At 49.5% G+C, this 15,802-nt stretch overlaps 1 protein-coding gene across 1 annotated transcript; it reads right to left on the bottom strand.

Moving 5' to 3' along the window:
- Positions 1-44: 44 nt before the first annotated feature.
- On the bottom strand, positions 45-13,903 carry Ift172 (intraflagellar transport 172). The gene is made up of 30 exons (XM_050128481.1): positions 13,799-13,903; positions 13,459-13,551; positions 12,621-12,698; positions 12,164-12,412; positions 11,919-11,997; positions 11,584-11,704; positions 11,260-11,404; positions 10,498-10,587; positions 9,921-10,018; positions 9,679-9,814; positions 9,379-9,495; positions 8,940-9,082; positions 7,712-7,805; positions 7,529-7,593; positions 6,989-7,169; positions 6,696-6,805; positions 6,468-6,597; positions 4,026-4,124; positions 3,736-3,845; positions 3,562-3,625; positions 3,280-3,366; positions 2,913-3,029; positions 2,285-2,395; positions 2,010-2,129; positions 1,393-1,488; positions 1,151-1,210; positions 972-1,070; positions 591-744; positions 345-436; positions 45-175 (listed from the first exon to the last, which is right to left on the bottom strand). Exons 2-30 carry the CDS (start codon positions 13,504-13,506, stop codon positions 86-88), a joined length of 3,183 nt encoding a protein of 1,060 aa, XP_049984438.1. The 5' UTR covers positions 13,507-13,551; positions 13,799-13,903; the 3' UTR covers positions 45-85.
- Positions 13,904-15,802: the final 1,899 nt, after the last annotated feature.

Here is a 15,802-nt window from a genome sequence, read left to right on the forward strand (position 1 = left end):
TGGAGAGATGTTGATCAAAGAATGTAGCAGTCTCGACTACTTACAGAGCTTTAATGAGGGAAGAGCTAAATGCTCAGCAGTACAGTCACTGAAAAGAAAAGCTGGTGCTGGGGAGCCCCCCACACCACTGGCTGATGAATTTGAGTACGTCCTGGCACACTGGGCTGTGGGAGGTCTGTGGGCAAAGGGGAGAACATGAGAGGGACTCCTTGGAGCCTCTGGGTGTCCTGAGGATCAGGCACAGGGTCTGGACCTGCCTTTAGGACAATCCTACTCGGTGTGCCTCCCACCCCAACCCCACCCCATTCCCAGCTCTGTCCTTTACGACTGACTCTCTCTCTCACCTTGATGGCCATAAGAAACTTGTTCCAGTTGTCTTTGTTAGCAGCCTTCCCTGGTCGCTTAAATTCAATTTTGTTCCTCAGAATGGGGTAACCTGTGGTGGAAGATGAGATGATGGGATTGGCAAGAGACTGGGAAGGATGCCTGGGAGTAGAGTGGGATGGGTGGTCCTATCTCTGAAATGAATTTTGATGCTTTTCCCTACTCTCTACTTGCCACGGGATATGGGGTAACGTGGGGTTCCATACCTGTAATGAGGCAGGGCAGGGCTCGAACCCCAGTGCTTGCTGCTACCAGGGAAGCCTCATAGACACCGCGCTCATCCCGGGGCAGAACCTGCTCCAGCCTCTGATCCATCGAGACTGTGAGCACCCAGTCTCGAACCTCTTCTCTCTGGGCCTCCTGGGAAGGAGAGGTAACATTAGCTTCACATGGGGCTGGGAGGCTTGAGGGGTGAGGACAGGGTCTTGCTGAGCCCTTAGCGCCCGTACTTCGGCTTTTAGCTATAAGTAGTCCACCTTGGAACTGCCTCTGCTTCCCCTGAGTAACAGTTAGGGTTGATGTCACCGAAAAATGGCATCCCAAAGCCTTCTACCCTTCTCGGTGCTGACCCACTGGTGACACCTTACCGGTACGTGCTGCTTGGCCGGGAGTGGCACCTCAAAGGGGATGTCTGTGTCCTGGAAATCTGAGTGGTCAAGAGCGTCCAGAGTCCCTTCCTCAATTGCCTGTGGCAGAGCAGTCAACCATGAGATGGGCACAGCTGGTGACAGGCAAAGGCCCCAATCTCTAGGCACATTCTACTTACGTCAGTCAGATCCAAAAATCGGTTGAGGAAAATGAAAGCCATGTTTTCCCAGCCAACTTCCTATCACAGAAAAGGTGCAGATGGGTGTGAGGTTGGATCTACTTCTCTGGGGTCAGGGAGAATGCTCCAGAAGAGGCAGGCTGTGTCGTCCTCCACATCAGCCCCTTACACACAGCTGTGCCCAAGGCAGTCTCCATGTTTGTTTCTTCAGCCCCACCCTTCCTTCCCTTGCCCCAACTCACCTTGGCAGCAGTACCTGCTTCATAAAAGGCCTTGTCTGCAGGTAACAGCTGGGTGTGGCGCAGGAGTGAGACGGAGAGCCTGGCAGCTATGGTTTCCTGGGAATTAAAGGCAAAGTTTATGATCCGGGCCCTGTGGTGGTTCAGCTATCAGACCAATGAGCCTGTAACTAAGCCAGCCATGGAGCTAGACAACCAGCAAGCCGTTCTGAACCCTCTAGGTCTCAGGCTGTTCCGGTCTTAGTTCTTTTCATCAGCATTACGTGACCAGCTCAGGTTATGTATAGGGCTTTTTCTACTTTTGAGAATTTGACCACGTACATGAAATGTATGCACAGTTATAACTAAATGAGCCAAAGTGTGTGTACTTTGTAGGAGGTACATAAAACTAGCATGGTATCTGAACGTTTGAACATACTGAGGCTGGTAGAGCTGTGGGCACAGCCCTCCGGCCAGACAGTCTGGAGAGAACCCATCTCAGCAAGTGTTGGAGTGACTAGAAGAGAAGCGCAGAGGGAAATGTGCTCCAAGACCCAGACTTGGATGTGTTTGGCTCCTGAGGTCTGAAGGAGCATCCTTGTGACCGAGTGCTCTGTGCTGAATCTCTGGCTGCACCTTACCAGCTGTTTGATGCTCTGGGCCGCAGAGCGTGTTGCATAGTAATGAGCGATCAGCAGCATCATCTCAAACTCCTCGTGGGCTGCCGAGTTTGCTTCGCTGGACTTCACCAGATTTTCACACTAGAGAAGGGGGTCAGGGGGAGAGCATAGCTAGGCTCGGGTCAGAAGAGGGCCAAGGAGGATTGTAGAGTGGCCACTGCTGGCCATTTGCACCGAGAAGGTAAAGGAGACTAGAACAGAAGGAACTTTTTATGTCATTGTTGACCCTTGCTTACCAAGTTAAAGAGGACATCCCGAAGATCAGCCCAGCTATGGTAGGCCTCCGCATTGTTGGTGCCAGGAGAGCTAACCATGTCAGTGAAGATCCTTTTGTAGATGTTGAAGTTCTAGGGGTTGAGGGGAAGGGGACCTGAGTGAGGGAGCTGTGTGTGTAGGAGCTAAGAGACTGGTGAAGGAAGAGGCCCAAGGAAAAACTGAGTTTGGCAGGAGGACCAGGATTTCAAGGTTATCCTAGGCTTCATAGTTCCAGGCTAGCCTTGCCTACAAGAGTTCCTGACTCAGAAAAGAGACAAAACTCAAAACAAAAAACCCTATCATATTAGCTGGTGTTCAGTGAGTATGGGCGATTAATGATGTGAAGGCTTACAGTCTAGAAATTCTTGATTCTCCATAGGAGAACTGTCAGTTCTAGAGGAAGTCAGTAAGGACCCTTGAAGGCTATCCACGATTACTCTTGGACAGACAGGTCGTCTATGTTCACTAAGAACATGGACAGCTGCCTGGGTGTTTTTTCAAAGGGTAAATGCTCTAGAGGGTCTGTTTCAGCTCAGGGTTCTCTGAGACAGATGAAGGGATGGTTCTAGAGGACGAAGAAGGAAACATTCATCCCAAGAAGGCTGGTACCTGTGGGTTAGCCGGGGCTCCGTGCTGCACATAGAGGGCCAGAGCCTGGTCATAGCCACCCTCTCGGATCAGATGAGTTGCATACAGAGCCACGTACTTGTGCAGAATCTTGTAGTTCTGTTTGGGAGTGGAGGAACAGCACGGAAGAGGCTGGGTCAGCAAGAACAGGCAGTGACAAGACAGCACGGGTTTGTTTAGGAGGTACAGGGCACTTGAGGATTCTGATCTCAGAATCAGAGGACGGAAGACTGCTCTCTGGTCTCAGTAGGGGCCGCTGCAGATTGGGCATTGGAGTTAAGGGGTGGGATGCTCAGAAGCAGGTAGGGAATCAGGAAGAGGTGGGTGGGAATGGGAGGGCCAGCGGTACCTGCTTGGTAGCTGTTTCAATGCACTTGTCCCACTGACCCTGCTCCACATACAAGTCCAAGGCAGCTACTACGTCCACACCCACCAGCTGTGGAGCAGTAAAGACAGATGTGCTGAGAGGAGAAGGGAGGATCTCTAGTACCTCTTCAGGAATTTGGCTTTTACTCTTGTTCTGGTGGTGTTGGGGAACCCAGGCCTTTCACATGGGACACAAGAGCTCAACCACCTAGTTAGCCCCTCTGGCCTCTTCCTGCTTTCTCCCTCCTAACACTGAGAGCTTTACCGAATCCACTTTGCCCTGGTTCTTCAGGAACTCCTTATAGTGCTGGTCCACATAGTCTTCATACCTGGGAAGATACACAGAGATTGCTAACTCTGGTCATGCAGCACCACACCCTCACCATGAGAAATCTACCTTGATGTTTACAAAAGGATCTAAGAATCTCCTGGCAATCACCGCGGGTCTAACTCTTTGGCTACGCGTTTGGCCTTGTTCCATTCTTCACCCTCAATGAAAGCATCGATCGCTTCTTTGACGAGGTCCAGGTTCAGATAGAGTTCCGCAGCCTGCACAGGGAAATCTGAGTGAAAGCTATCTTTCCATCTGACTCAGTGCCTCCCCTTGGTGAACTCTCTCCCCACAAAACTGGTGCACTTGCCAAAGGGCCCACCCCTACATCTGGATCACATGTCACCCACCATCCCACCATGTAAATGGGGGTCTGTCGGTCCTAGCACCCTACTTACCGCACTGTGCTTTCCAATTCCAATCAGCTGGGGACCTACAGCCCGAACTACTTCCAGGCTGCGCTGGGGAGGCAGAAACTTGATGGATAGTTCCGCTGCCTGAGTGGTCGAACAGAAGGTAGAAATGGGGAGAAGAAAGAGTCTACTAGGGTTATTGGCCTTTGTGTTTTCCTCCTCCAGCTTCCAATGTTCTTGTGATCCTTCCTCATCTTCCACCCTCCCAGGCTAAGCCTGGCCCACAGGTCTTCTGTGTGACCCCAGAGAATCTATCAAGTTCCTCTTGGCTCGCTGCAACTCTGCACACTTCATCTGTCGTATGAGCTCACTGAATTTTGTCACAGATAGAATCTTGATAGCATAGTATAGAGAAAACCGAAATGAGAATTGTAGGGAACCTGGCAACTATTTGTGAGTCTCAGATTATCCATGCTCACTGGAGTTTGAAAACAGAACAAAAAAAGAATGGCAAATACCAATAATATCAAGTTCAATGGATATTATATTGAAATGCCAATATTTTAAAATTTTGCTCATTTTTTTAAAGATTTATTATGTGTACAGTGTTTCTATACTGCATATATGCTTGCAGGCCAGAAGAGGGCACCAGAGCGCATTACAGATGGTTGTGAACCATCATATGGTTGCTGGGAATTGAACTCAGGACTTCTGGAGGAGTAGCCAGTGCTCTTAACCTCTGAGCCATCTCTCCAGCCCCAATTTTGCTCATTTTTATGTGCATGGGCATTTTGCATGCATTTTTCCCCTGTGTCTGGTGCCACGGAGACTAGAAGAGGGCATTGGATTCTCTGGCACTAGAGTTTCAGATGGTTGTGAGCTGCCATGTGGGTGATGGGGACATAACCTGAGTCCTCTGGAAGAAGAGCAACTGCTCTAAGCCACTGAGCCATCTTTCCAGTCAACATTTAAATGTTCAATTAGGTGTATTGCAATTCTTTTTAATTCTCTTTTGGTTAACCTTATTCAAGAACAGGTATGAAAAACCTCCAGTAACATTGTAGCATGCATAGCGTTTCCAGCAGATAGTGCTGGTGTGGATGATTTAACAGCTATTTAACTCTGTTTCCTCTGAGATGCTGACATCCTCACTGATTTTAATTTCCATTTGACGTGGTTTGGCTATTATCTAGACCAATTCCCCTGTCCATTCCCTTTCCTTTCTTGCTCTGACAAACCCTGAAAGCAAGGCTTAAAGCATGCATTCTCCCCTAAAGAAGAGCCACCCTGTGACCAACCTGAAGGACAGCCCTGCACAGACTTTAGTGAACGGTGTAAAAGGTATCGGCTGCTTAGTGCTTGAGTAAAGTCTGCTCAAACCTCACAGCCAAACATCAACCCCTTTACTTCCTGTTCCACCTTCTGGGGCCTATTCAGTGACCCCAGAACTTAAGGACATCTGGCACGGGCATCAACATAACAGTATTATTTAGAGAGCCAGGAACCCCCTTAGTCCCTCAGGACTCCCAATCCCACCCTGAACCCATTTAAACTATGTATGCATGTCTAATTGCAAAGATAACAGGGTTGGCTTATCAGTTAGTTTTGCGTGATGACTACACAGTATGTAGGCATTGTTCAAACAGAACTTTGGGTGTTTTTGTAGGATGCACTTGGATGAGGTTAACATTTAAATTGTAAAGCAGATTGGCCTTCCTAATATAGATGGGTTTCATCCAATCAGCTGAAAGCTTGAATTGAACAAAAGGCTTACTTTGCCAGAGTAAAGGAAAACTCTTCCTGCCCAAATGTTGTCTGAACTGGGACACTGGCTTTTTCCTGCTCGCTCTCTGGAACTGAAATGCTGACTCTTCTTGGGTCTCCAGCCTGACAGCCTTCAGACAGGAACTACAGCACTTTCTCTCCTGGCCTGCCTGCTCGCCAGGCTCCATGCAGACCTTTGGACTTGCCCACTCTGATAACTGCGTGAGTCAGTTTCTTATCTCAGACATATGCACACCTGTATCAGTTTTGTTTCTCTTCTGCTTGGTGAAGAGTACTGGGCTGGCTCAGTCTGCTGAAGGGGAGCTATCAGGTGGAGGTGCTGGAGGAGCAGCCATGCTTTCGTACTGGCCTCAACTATGCCCTGGGGTCTGGAGTTGCCCTTTCCGCTCCCATTCAAGTCCTTCCTTCCTCAGAGAACCTTCTGGACTACTCCAGCCCACACAAAGCTCATGTGTCTTGAACTCCACTTCATACACCTCAGTCTTTGCTCAGATCTGGTAGTAATTAAGTCTCCTAACTTCTGGCTAGGGTGTCTGTCTTACATCCCTTCTAGTCTTCGGCTGTGGGGCTCTAGTACACATAGCAGGCACCCAGGAGAGATCTTGAAATAAAGGCACAGGAGGAACAAGATGAACGTTTGTGCAGGAAGCTGACTGGGAATGGACCTGTGGGAACCAGAGCCAGAACAGTCCGGAGCCTCACCTTCATCCAGCACTTCTCCATCAGGCCACCGCTCCCTGGGTCTCGAACTTTGAGGTAGCAGTCCACCGCACGGCTGTACTCTCCAGCCTGTTCCCACTGTCGTGCTTGCTCTACAAGTCCCTCCACACCTCTGGGGGATGAGAATATTTAATGCTCACGATTGGGCAGGGGCAGTGTGGTTCAGCCCACCTGGTCCTGACAACACTGCCAGGACGCATGGCTTCTCACCTTCCCCCCTTCTTGGTGGCTTCTCGCTCATACTCTTCCTGCAGAGCCTCTAGCTGGCCAGGCACGTAGTCCTTGCAGATCCGCAGAGCGTCGCTCCAGAGCCCAGCCTCCTGCTCAGATTTGCAGGTATCAGAAGAGCTTCCTCTGGCCGGGTTCCTGACTTCTTAGCCTTTCTCCTCCCTTTTCTTGCCTGTCCTTTCTCTCTCCTGCCCTCTTCAGCACCAGGAATCAGTGTAGATCTGTGGCCTCTCACTATCTCATCCTCCTTTTGTGGCCCAAATATAATGACTCACCTTATAATAATTGAGAGCCAGGCCTGGTCTCTGGGCCCGAAGCAGCAACCCTTCTGCCTTCTGAAAGTCCTTCTCCTCCAAGGCCCCACGGGCCTGACCTACCAGTACCTCAGCAACACTGTCAGGATCATGGGCCTCAGCCACACGCTGAGCTGCCTCCCAATCCTGGTTGTGGACAAACCTGCCCAAAATGGGGGACACGGAAGACGTTGAGTACAGGACTGAAGCCTCCGTAAGTGGAAGACAGACAGCTGTACAACTGAGGGGCTGTTAGTTTCATTTGTGCGAGCTTTGATGACCATGAAAGATACTGGGACAGTATCTTTATCCTATTCCAGAGTAGGACCAAACAGCGGGGGGGGGGGATGGCGTAGTGGGTAAAGGTACTTGCCACAAAACCCATGACCTGAGTTCAAATCCTGGAACCCACATGGTAGAAGGAGAAAACCAACTCCTGCAATTTGCCCTCTGATGCTACACATGTGCCATGCCTTCATTTCCAAACCCAGAAGTAAACAGAAACGATGTGGGGAAACTCACATGAGGACTGCCTCTTTGGGTTTACCAGCTCTGATGAATTCTGCTTCAGCCTCTTCAAATTTGCCCTAGACAGAAAGATAGTCACATATGGTGAGAAGGAGCCTGGCATCACAGTCAATTAGAAGACAGGAGTGAACTGGTCACAGAGGTTAGGGGTATAGGGGAACTAAATTACATTCATACCTCATCTTCCAAGTACATGGCATATCTGAGATGAATTTCTGGGGTTTTGTGCTTGAGGGCTAGCCGAGAGAGTTCAAAGGCAAATTCAAAGGAGCTGAAATGGAAGGTGTAGATAGAGTTTGTATGTAATACAGAAGGAAGAGGAAATCGAGAAAAGACAACCACTGGGGGAAGGAAGGGCAGCTCCACCCCTTCCCCTGACTACTCTGCTCCCAGGCTTCCTGACATTTGTTAACAAATACAGACACTTGCATGGATCAACTGTGTGTGCTGCAGTAGTTAACCCCCTCCCACGTTCACACAGGCAAGCAAGTCTAATTACAAACAGTGGCTCACAAGCAGACAAAAGACATCACAGTAGGAGGGAGATTAGCTGGGGGCCAGCAGAAATGAGAGGATAAGACAGGGAAAAAGAGGGGGGGGGGGGGGGGGGGGGGTTAGATAAAAAAGAAAAATATACATTTTTTCATTTAACAGAAGTATACTTTGATGACCCAGAAATGTTACTGATTTAATATGGTTCTAACTTTTTGTGCTGTTCCTGCTCCACCTGTCTCTCTAGAACCACTGAGAAAACACCTCCCTTCCAAAGATCTCTCTCTGCTATGTTCTCTTTCTTTCCTTCTCTCTCTCTCTTTTGATAAAGGATTTCACTATGTAACCTTGGTTGCCTGGCCTGAGACTCACTCACTGTGTAGACCATGCCAGTCTTGAACTCAGAGATCTACTTGTGCCAGACAGTGGTGGCGCACGCCTTTAGTCCCAGCACTCAGGAGGCAGAGGCAGGTGGATCTCTGAGTTCAAGGCCAGCCTGGCCTACAAAGTGAGTTCCAGGACAGCTAGGACTGTTACATAGAGAAACCCTGTCTAACAAAAACAAAACAAAACAAACAAAAACACCACCAACAAAATCCCCCAAAAACTATGCATTATTATAATGCCTGGCCAATTTCTCACTCTTTAGTTTGTTTTGTTGAAGCATGGTATCATATAGTCTAGGATGGCCTCAGACTTACTATGTAGCTAAAGCTGGCCTTGAACCTCTGATCCTTCTGCCTCCACCTGCAAGTGGCAGGATTATACACTGGCACCACCGTGCCTAGTCGCATGTTTTTACTTCTGCTTCAGCTTTTGGAATTACTTTTCAGTTGCATGTCAGTTTTCCTTATGTGTGGGCTGCTCTGAGTGGGAAGGAGCCGAAGGAGAGGAGACTGCACCCGAGACCCACCAGTTGTCAGCAGCGTGGTCAATGGCAGCCTCTAGAAGCCCCAGCTTGTTAAGCAGTCTAACTGCAGCCTCTCCTCCCAGACTCTTCGCCCACAGATAGGCCACGTGTTTGTGGGCGTTGGCTCCTCCATGGGCTTTGGCCACCTGTGAAGCAAAGTTGCTAGAGCATTGCCCACTGCAGAGTTGCCCCTTGTCATCTCTGGCCTCCTGCCCCAGCTGTGATGAGCACTGAAGAGGGCCAGCTTCCAGGTCTCTAATGTAGGGTCACAGTGTTTAGGGACAGAGGGTGGGCTTCTGGAAAAACATAAGCCCTTAAAATTATAAGTAAATGCTATACAGACGGGTATGGCTGTACTTCAGACAGAAATACTCAGGTCTTTGTGACATTAGTTAAAATTCGTCATGTAAGAACAGGAAAGAGGGATGCATGAACTCCTCACCCGGTAGGCCTCCTCCCAGAGTCCACTGGACCGGTACATGTTCACAGTTGCCTTCCATTCCTGGGCCTCAAGGTAGTGATACTCAGCCTCCTGCAGTCGGCCTTCTGCCTCCAGCTCCTGTGGGGTAGTGCATCATGATGGAAGGGGAGATGGATACTGGCTGGTCCAGTTCCTGTGGGTAGTGCATCATGATGGAAGGGGAGATGGATACTGGCTGGTCCAGCTCCTGTGGGTAGTGCATCATGATGGAAGGGAGATGGATACTGGCTGGGAGGCATGGGCAGGGGTAGAAAGGCTCACCTTGCCCAGATGAAGGTGTGTGTCACTGAGTAGATCTGGGTGGTGCTTCCCTACCAGGCGGATCATATCGTCATACAACTTGTGCTTTTTGAACATGGTGATGGCAAGATCAGGCTCCTCCACTGTCACATACAGCCTGAAGACAGGGGATGCACCTGGAGCCTCCTTCAGCTAGATTGCCGCTGCTACTGCTTCAGGGAGGAGGCCTCAAGTCCTCAGACCCAGCCCTTCCCCACACTCACCTTTCAGCCTCTCGGTACTTGCCCTGCTTCTCCATTTCCTGGGCCTGGGTGATGTACAGCACGGACACATCCTCTGGCCGCATGCATTTCATTGCCAGCTATGAACATGGAATCCAGAGGTTCAGGTGCCAGGCCACATGGAAACTTAGCTGCTCTTGAACTCTGAGTCCGCCCAACAATCACTGGTATTAGTTATTGCCACTGAGGTTCAGGCAGTGTCTTGTCCACCAGGAGCCCATGAAGAGCTCCGTTCTGCTGAGGCCTGAGAGACTGATATGTAGCACACGCTGCATTACCATGCCTCTGCTTACTCTACTGAGGTCTGCAATGTAGGGGAAGATGAGAGCGCTGTCAAGGGACCAGGGGCTTTGGAATGGTAGTTCAGAATGCCTGGTTCCCAGGTCCACTAGCTGAAATGCGGGCTAAGGGACAGGATCCACACTGTCAGGGCTGTATTTTAGTACTTTTTTAGCTTTCAGGGAACTAGTAAAGGAGGGGTATTGGAGACCAAGGAGTGAGGCAGCATGGTGGCCACTAACACAGAGTTCTTTCCTCATGGACACTGCTCATTCATTACCTTGTGGGCTTGCTCCCAGCGGCCAGCCTGGGTGTACATGTCTATAGCATCTTTGGTCCGGTCTCCTTTGGTGTAGAGCTCCTCAGCAATCTAAAATTGCAAAGATGTCAACAGGGTGGTAGAGAGCCTGGCACAACTTTGTAGTGATACTGCAGAAAAGATGAGTACAAGAAAATGTGTCTCTAGAGAAACACTAGATAAAAGCAGGGTGCGTGTGTGGTGCACATATGTGTGGTGTATGCACATGTGTTAGGCACACACAAACACAGGAGCGAGAGCACAGAGTGTTAATTCTATTGCTCTCTGCCTTGTTTCTTTGAGGCAGATTGGTCTCTGAAGCTGGACCATATACTTTTTAGCTAGGCTGGTGGCCAGTAAGCCCCACTAGGGATCCTCTTGTCTTCACCCCCACAGCTCTGGGACTACAGGCATGTGCGAGAGCAATGGTTCTCCCAGTTGCACACAAGTGTTCTCAACTGCTGAGCCGCCTATTCAGGCGGAACTTAAAGGGCCTCACATTTCTGCAACATAGGACGATCTACACTAGCTATGCTAGAGTTATTCAATGGAGAATCACTGGAGCTGGCACAGGAAAGAGAGCTAGAGATCACATCTGTGCCATGCTGGGATGATGGTAGGGATGTCATGGCTGCACTCCAACAGGAAGAGTTTGGTGAGCTGCCCCATATCTTGTTCTAGGGGACATCCTTACCACCCTGCACTGCACTGCTTCAGAGCTGCAGAAACGGGACTCCTCCTCACCTCATACTCCTGCAGAGACGCATAGTGCTGGGCCACACGAGGATAGTATTTAGACGCAGTGTTTCGGTCCTGGAGATCTAATATATAAATTGCCTTCTTCCACTGGCGGGCACCCAGAGCAGCCTCAATTGCTTTAATGGAGCACCTGGCATAGTCAGGAAAGACATTAAATATGTATGAGGAGAGAGGAGGATGAAAGGAATAAAGAGACCCCAAGCACATTCTAACCTACATTTCGAGATCTCTTCCTTTAGGCGGTGCCATCCTCCTTCTCTCACAGTTTCTCACGTCATGCCCAGATCCCTGTGCCCTGTGCCGCCATACCTGGCTTCAATGTAGTGGTTGATGGCCGCATCCAGCTGCTTCTGCTGCACCAGGTAGTCCCCCCAGGCCTCCTCCAGCCTCACAACCTCCACTGGGAAAGCCAGTCGTGCCAGCTCAACCGCTACCAGGGACAGAAGGGGCACTTGGCTCAGAATCCCAGGGATGGGACTGAGGAAAACAGGACAGGGAGATGAAGTATGGACGGATGGGTGAGAAGTGGAGAAATGCAGAGGAAACAAAGCCAGTCAGCCTGAAGCGATGTCCCCAAGGAGATGCTGGGATACTGGGTGGGCAGGAGTGTACAGTGGTAAAGACAGCTGATGAGCAGCTAGTACCTTTCATGAATGCATTGCCTTTACAGTAGCACTCAAGGGCCCGCTGTGGGTTTCGAATCTTCTCAAAGAGATCACCGGCCTGCCAACACATGAATACAATGAAACTCTGAACACAAGAGTCAGGAATCAGCTCCCCAAAGAAGGAATGCTGGCAGAAAGGGAGAGTTATGGACCCCCAGGTCTCCTTGGATGGGAGTGGGGTTCAGGTCCTGGAGATAAGGACCAGGGAGAGGCAGCCCACATACCCTTTCGTAGAGCTCCCCCTTGATGAGGGCCATGGTGATGTGTTCTACCAGCTCCGTGTTGGCCAGCAGCTCCTCGCGGGTCAGCACCAGCCGTGCAGCTTTGGCAGGGAGCCCAGCCTTGAGGTAGAGGCTGATGGCTGCCAGCCCATCCCCTTGACTCTCCTGCAGTTCACCTGCTCGCTCCTCTTGTTGTGTGTCCATTAACCATTGATAGTAATCCCTGCGCAGCTTCTCCAGGGCTGGGTGTCCCTGGACATCACAGAGGGAGTTAGGGATTCCATGTCTCTCCTGCTCCTCTTCTGGGACAGTGTGGCTCCTCCCATGGCACCAATATGTTAATCCCTCACCTTATCAGCCAGCCCCAGCCCCATTCCAGATCCTATGGCTTCCTTAGAAAGATTGCTAAAATTGGTGATGCCAAGTCGTGAACACTCATGCAGCGAAGACAGAACAATACCTTGGCCTCAGCCACAGCGATACACTCATCCCAGCGGTGTAGCTCCTGGTACATGTCCATGGCCTCCTCCACAGCATTCTAAGGGTTGAAAGCATTCGCACAGAAGAAAGAGGACCCCGGGGAGGCAGACCATCAGTAAGTCCTCTCAGACTGTCTGAGAGGCCGGCATGTGCATCGGAAACTGAAGTGAGTGCTTTGTACATATCAAGCCCAAGATCAACCACTGAGCAATGCACCTGACTCAGTGATGTATTATAGACTAAAAGAAATTTAAGATTCGGGGCTCCTTTTTTGCACAGGTACTTGGAGCAATTTATCTTAATGAAGGCTCCTCAGACTATGTTTTGGGTGCCACAAAAACTTGGATCTACCCTGTGCATAAAAATTGCAAAGACCAATAAACAAACAAACAAATAAATAAATGAAATAAAAGGTTGCAAAGACATGTTCTGGAGTAGAGAGGAGCTAAGATACTTTTTGAAAGGAAGAAGAAATTAAAGACCAAAGAAGGATGCTTGCCTAGATAGAGACTAACAGAGGAGGCTGGGCAGTGGTGGCACACGCCTTTAATCTCAGCACTTGAGAGGCAGAAGCAGGTGGACCTCTGTGAGTTTGAGGCTAGCCTTGTCTACAGAGTGAGGTCCAGACAGGCTCCAAAGCTACACAGAGAAACCCTGTCTCAAAAGAAAAAAAAAAAAAAGACTAACAGAGGAGAAACTGAAAAACCTAAAGAAGGCGTGGGATGAACTCTCTAAACCTAAAAGTTCTCTCCAAACTTTTGGAAGTCTTGGTCTTTCATCCTTTTCCCCCTTCCAAATCCTGCCCGTCTCCCCTTTACCTGTTCCAAGAAGATCATCTCTGCCAGTTTGTAGTTCTTTTCCAGCATGGCCAATCGTGCTCGGACCTGATAGAAGTCAGTTCCTTCTCCACCCTACAGGGAAAAGGAGGTTTTGTCATTTGGCGCAGGTGGACACAGGGAGGCAGGAGGACACGGGGGGGGGGGCTAACAGACTTGAGAAGCTAAAGATCTTTAAGGGACTTGGCAGCCTGAGGTTTCACAGGCAATTCCAAAGTGGGTAGGGTGGAAGCTAGAGAGGCTGGGAAAGTAGGAATCAGGGAAGAAAACGAGCAGAAACTCCAGCTTGGGAGGCTGAATGAAGTGAGAGGATGATACTTGCATATTCCCTGGACACCTGATCTGCAATCTCATTGGTCTCATGCAGGAATCGAGCTTTTGCCACATGACCCAGAGCAGAAAAGCACCTGCAGCACAGAGGCAACAACGCCAGTGTTACATTAGTACAGGGCTGTCATTCAGTCACCGGTTCAACACTATTGGCATCTAGTGTGTGCCGACACTGCTGACCCTCACAGAAAGCCCAAAGAGGCACAGGAAGGTAAAAGCCTTGCTCTCGGGGATTTTCTGTTCCTGTGGAGACAGATAATAGTTCACAAGCAAAGATAAGGAGAGAATGAAAAGTAAAATGAGCAGCTGTCACAGTGGCCGAGACACTGACATTGGCTGGGACCGGGCTACAAGAAGCAGCTAGTCACTGGCCAGGCAAAAATATGCTCACTGCTAAAGTGACAAGTCTGTTAAGGGGGGAACCAAGGGTTTCCTCATTGGATTCCAGACTTGCCCTGTAAGAGGGAATTCACATCTGGTGCTGTAAAACTGGTCCTGAGTCTGTGATCGGGAAGTCACAGGCCCTAGCTGGGAAGCGACCGCGGTTACTTTTTATAGATGTACATGATGTGCTCACTAGATTGCCCTCCAAATAACTACATCTATGCCCCTTGATCAGAGGAGCTTCAGCGTGTAGTGGCAGATGTAACTGCAGGGACATAACTGGTCAGAGTAATGAGGGTGGGGACTGTTGGATGCTCAGCCGTAAATGGCACATCTGTATCAAAGTTCAGGGGACATCATGGAAGAGGGATGGGAAGAACGTAAGAGTTGGAAGAAAGGGAGGATGTTGTCTTCCAGGTATGACATGGCTCTGCCATGTGGGGACCATAGCCTGTTATGGGGATGGAGACACTCATGAGGCCCTAGCCCTCCCTCAGGATCTAAGGGCAGTTAATGGTTGGTGGGGGAGGGAAAGACTCTTTAGTGGTGTGGCCACTGGTAAGGTGCCCACACTCCTGTAAGCAACCCTCACCCCCCATGCTCCTGTAAGCAACTCTAAAAGAAACTCATGGAGTCATTAAAAGCCAAAGGTAGCAGGGGGGCTAGCTGGGAAGAAGGGGATCAGAGGCAGTGAGAGGGGACAGGAGAGGGCAATGGGGTGAATATGGTAAAAATGAATTACACACCATAAACCCATTCGTGTATATGCTTAATCTATGCCAACAGAAAAAAAGTTAAGGGAGTCAGTCATGGCAAGACATGGCAGAGCGGACGGTTGTGCAACACGCCCAGCAAGGATGAGGAGGGCCTGCTCAGAGCCAAGGGGTACAATGTGGCTAGAAGTGCTGGGCAAGTAGATAACTGGCAAAAGAAAGAAGCAGAGGCAAATACTTGCACCATGGCCACAGCAAGCGTTCTAGGTTTATATCGAATATAAGACTTAAACTACTGGAAAATTCTAGGCAAAACCAGTTATACAACACAGTGGGTTTGTGGTTGTTGTTTTATGTACAGGGTCTCATGTAGTCATGCTGGTCTTGAACTCGTTATTTAGTCAAGGAGTTTCTGATCCTCCTGCCTCCACCTCCCAAATGCTAAAATTATAGGCATGTGCTATAATGTCTGGCATATGTGGTGCTGGGGATCAAAGCCGGGCGTCATGCGTGCCAGGCAAGCCCCAGCTCTCCAACTGATGGTCTTAAAAACTATTTTAGTTATTATTTGTGTGTATGTATTACGTGTGTGTGGATGCAGGCATGCCTGTGTTATGCTGTGCTTGTGGAGTTGGTTCTCTCCATCTACTGTGGGTCCTGGGGATTGAACGCTCATCAGTAGTAGGCTTATGCAGCAAGACCTTTTAACCACTGAGACATCTTGCCGGTCCTATATTGATGGTTTTAAAAAATATTTATTTTATGTGTATGGGTATTTTGTCTGCATATATGTCTATGTTCCATGTGGTCTGTACACCACATGCATGCCTGGTGTTCCCCAAGGCTAGAAGAGGGCATTGGATCCCATGGACTGGAGTTACAGAAGACTGTAAGTTTCT

This window comes from Alexandromys fortis, unplaced genomic scaffold (assembly GCF_014885135.2).
Source record: "Alexandromys fortis isolate MF-2015 unplaced genomic scaffold, M_Fortis_MF-2015_v1.1 scaffold_304, whole genome shotgun sequence".
In the NCBI taxonomy this organism is placed as follows: Eukaryota; Metazoa; Chordata; class Mammalia; order Rodentia; family Cricetidae; genus Alexandromys; species Alexandromys fortis.

Bases quoted from the DNA above. Each gene is read 5' to 3' on its own strand.
- Ift172 (XM_050128481.1), bottom strand. From the start codon at position 13,506: ATGCTGGAAAAGAACTACAAACTGGCAGAGATGATCTTCTTGGAACAG. The intron at 6,806-6,988 runs GTGAGTCATTAT...AAATCTGAGCAG, and splicing joins TGGCTCTCAATTATTATAAG to GAGGCTGGGCTCTGGAGCGA. The intron at 3,030-3,279 runs GTACCGCTGGCC...ACTCCCAAACAG, and splicing joins TTGAAACAGCTACCAAGCAG to AACTACAAGATTCTGCACAA.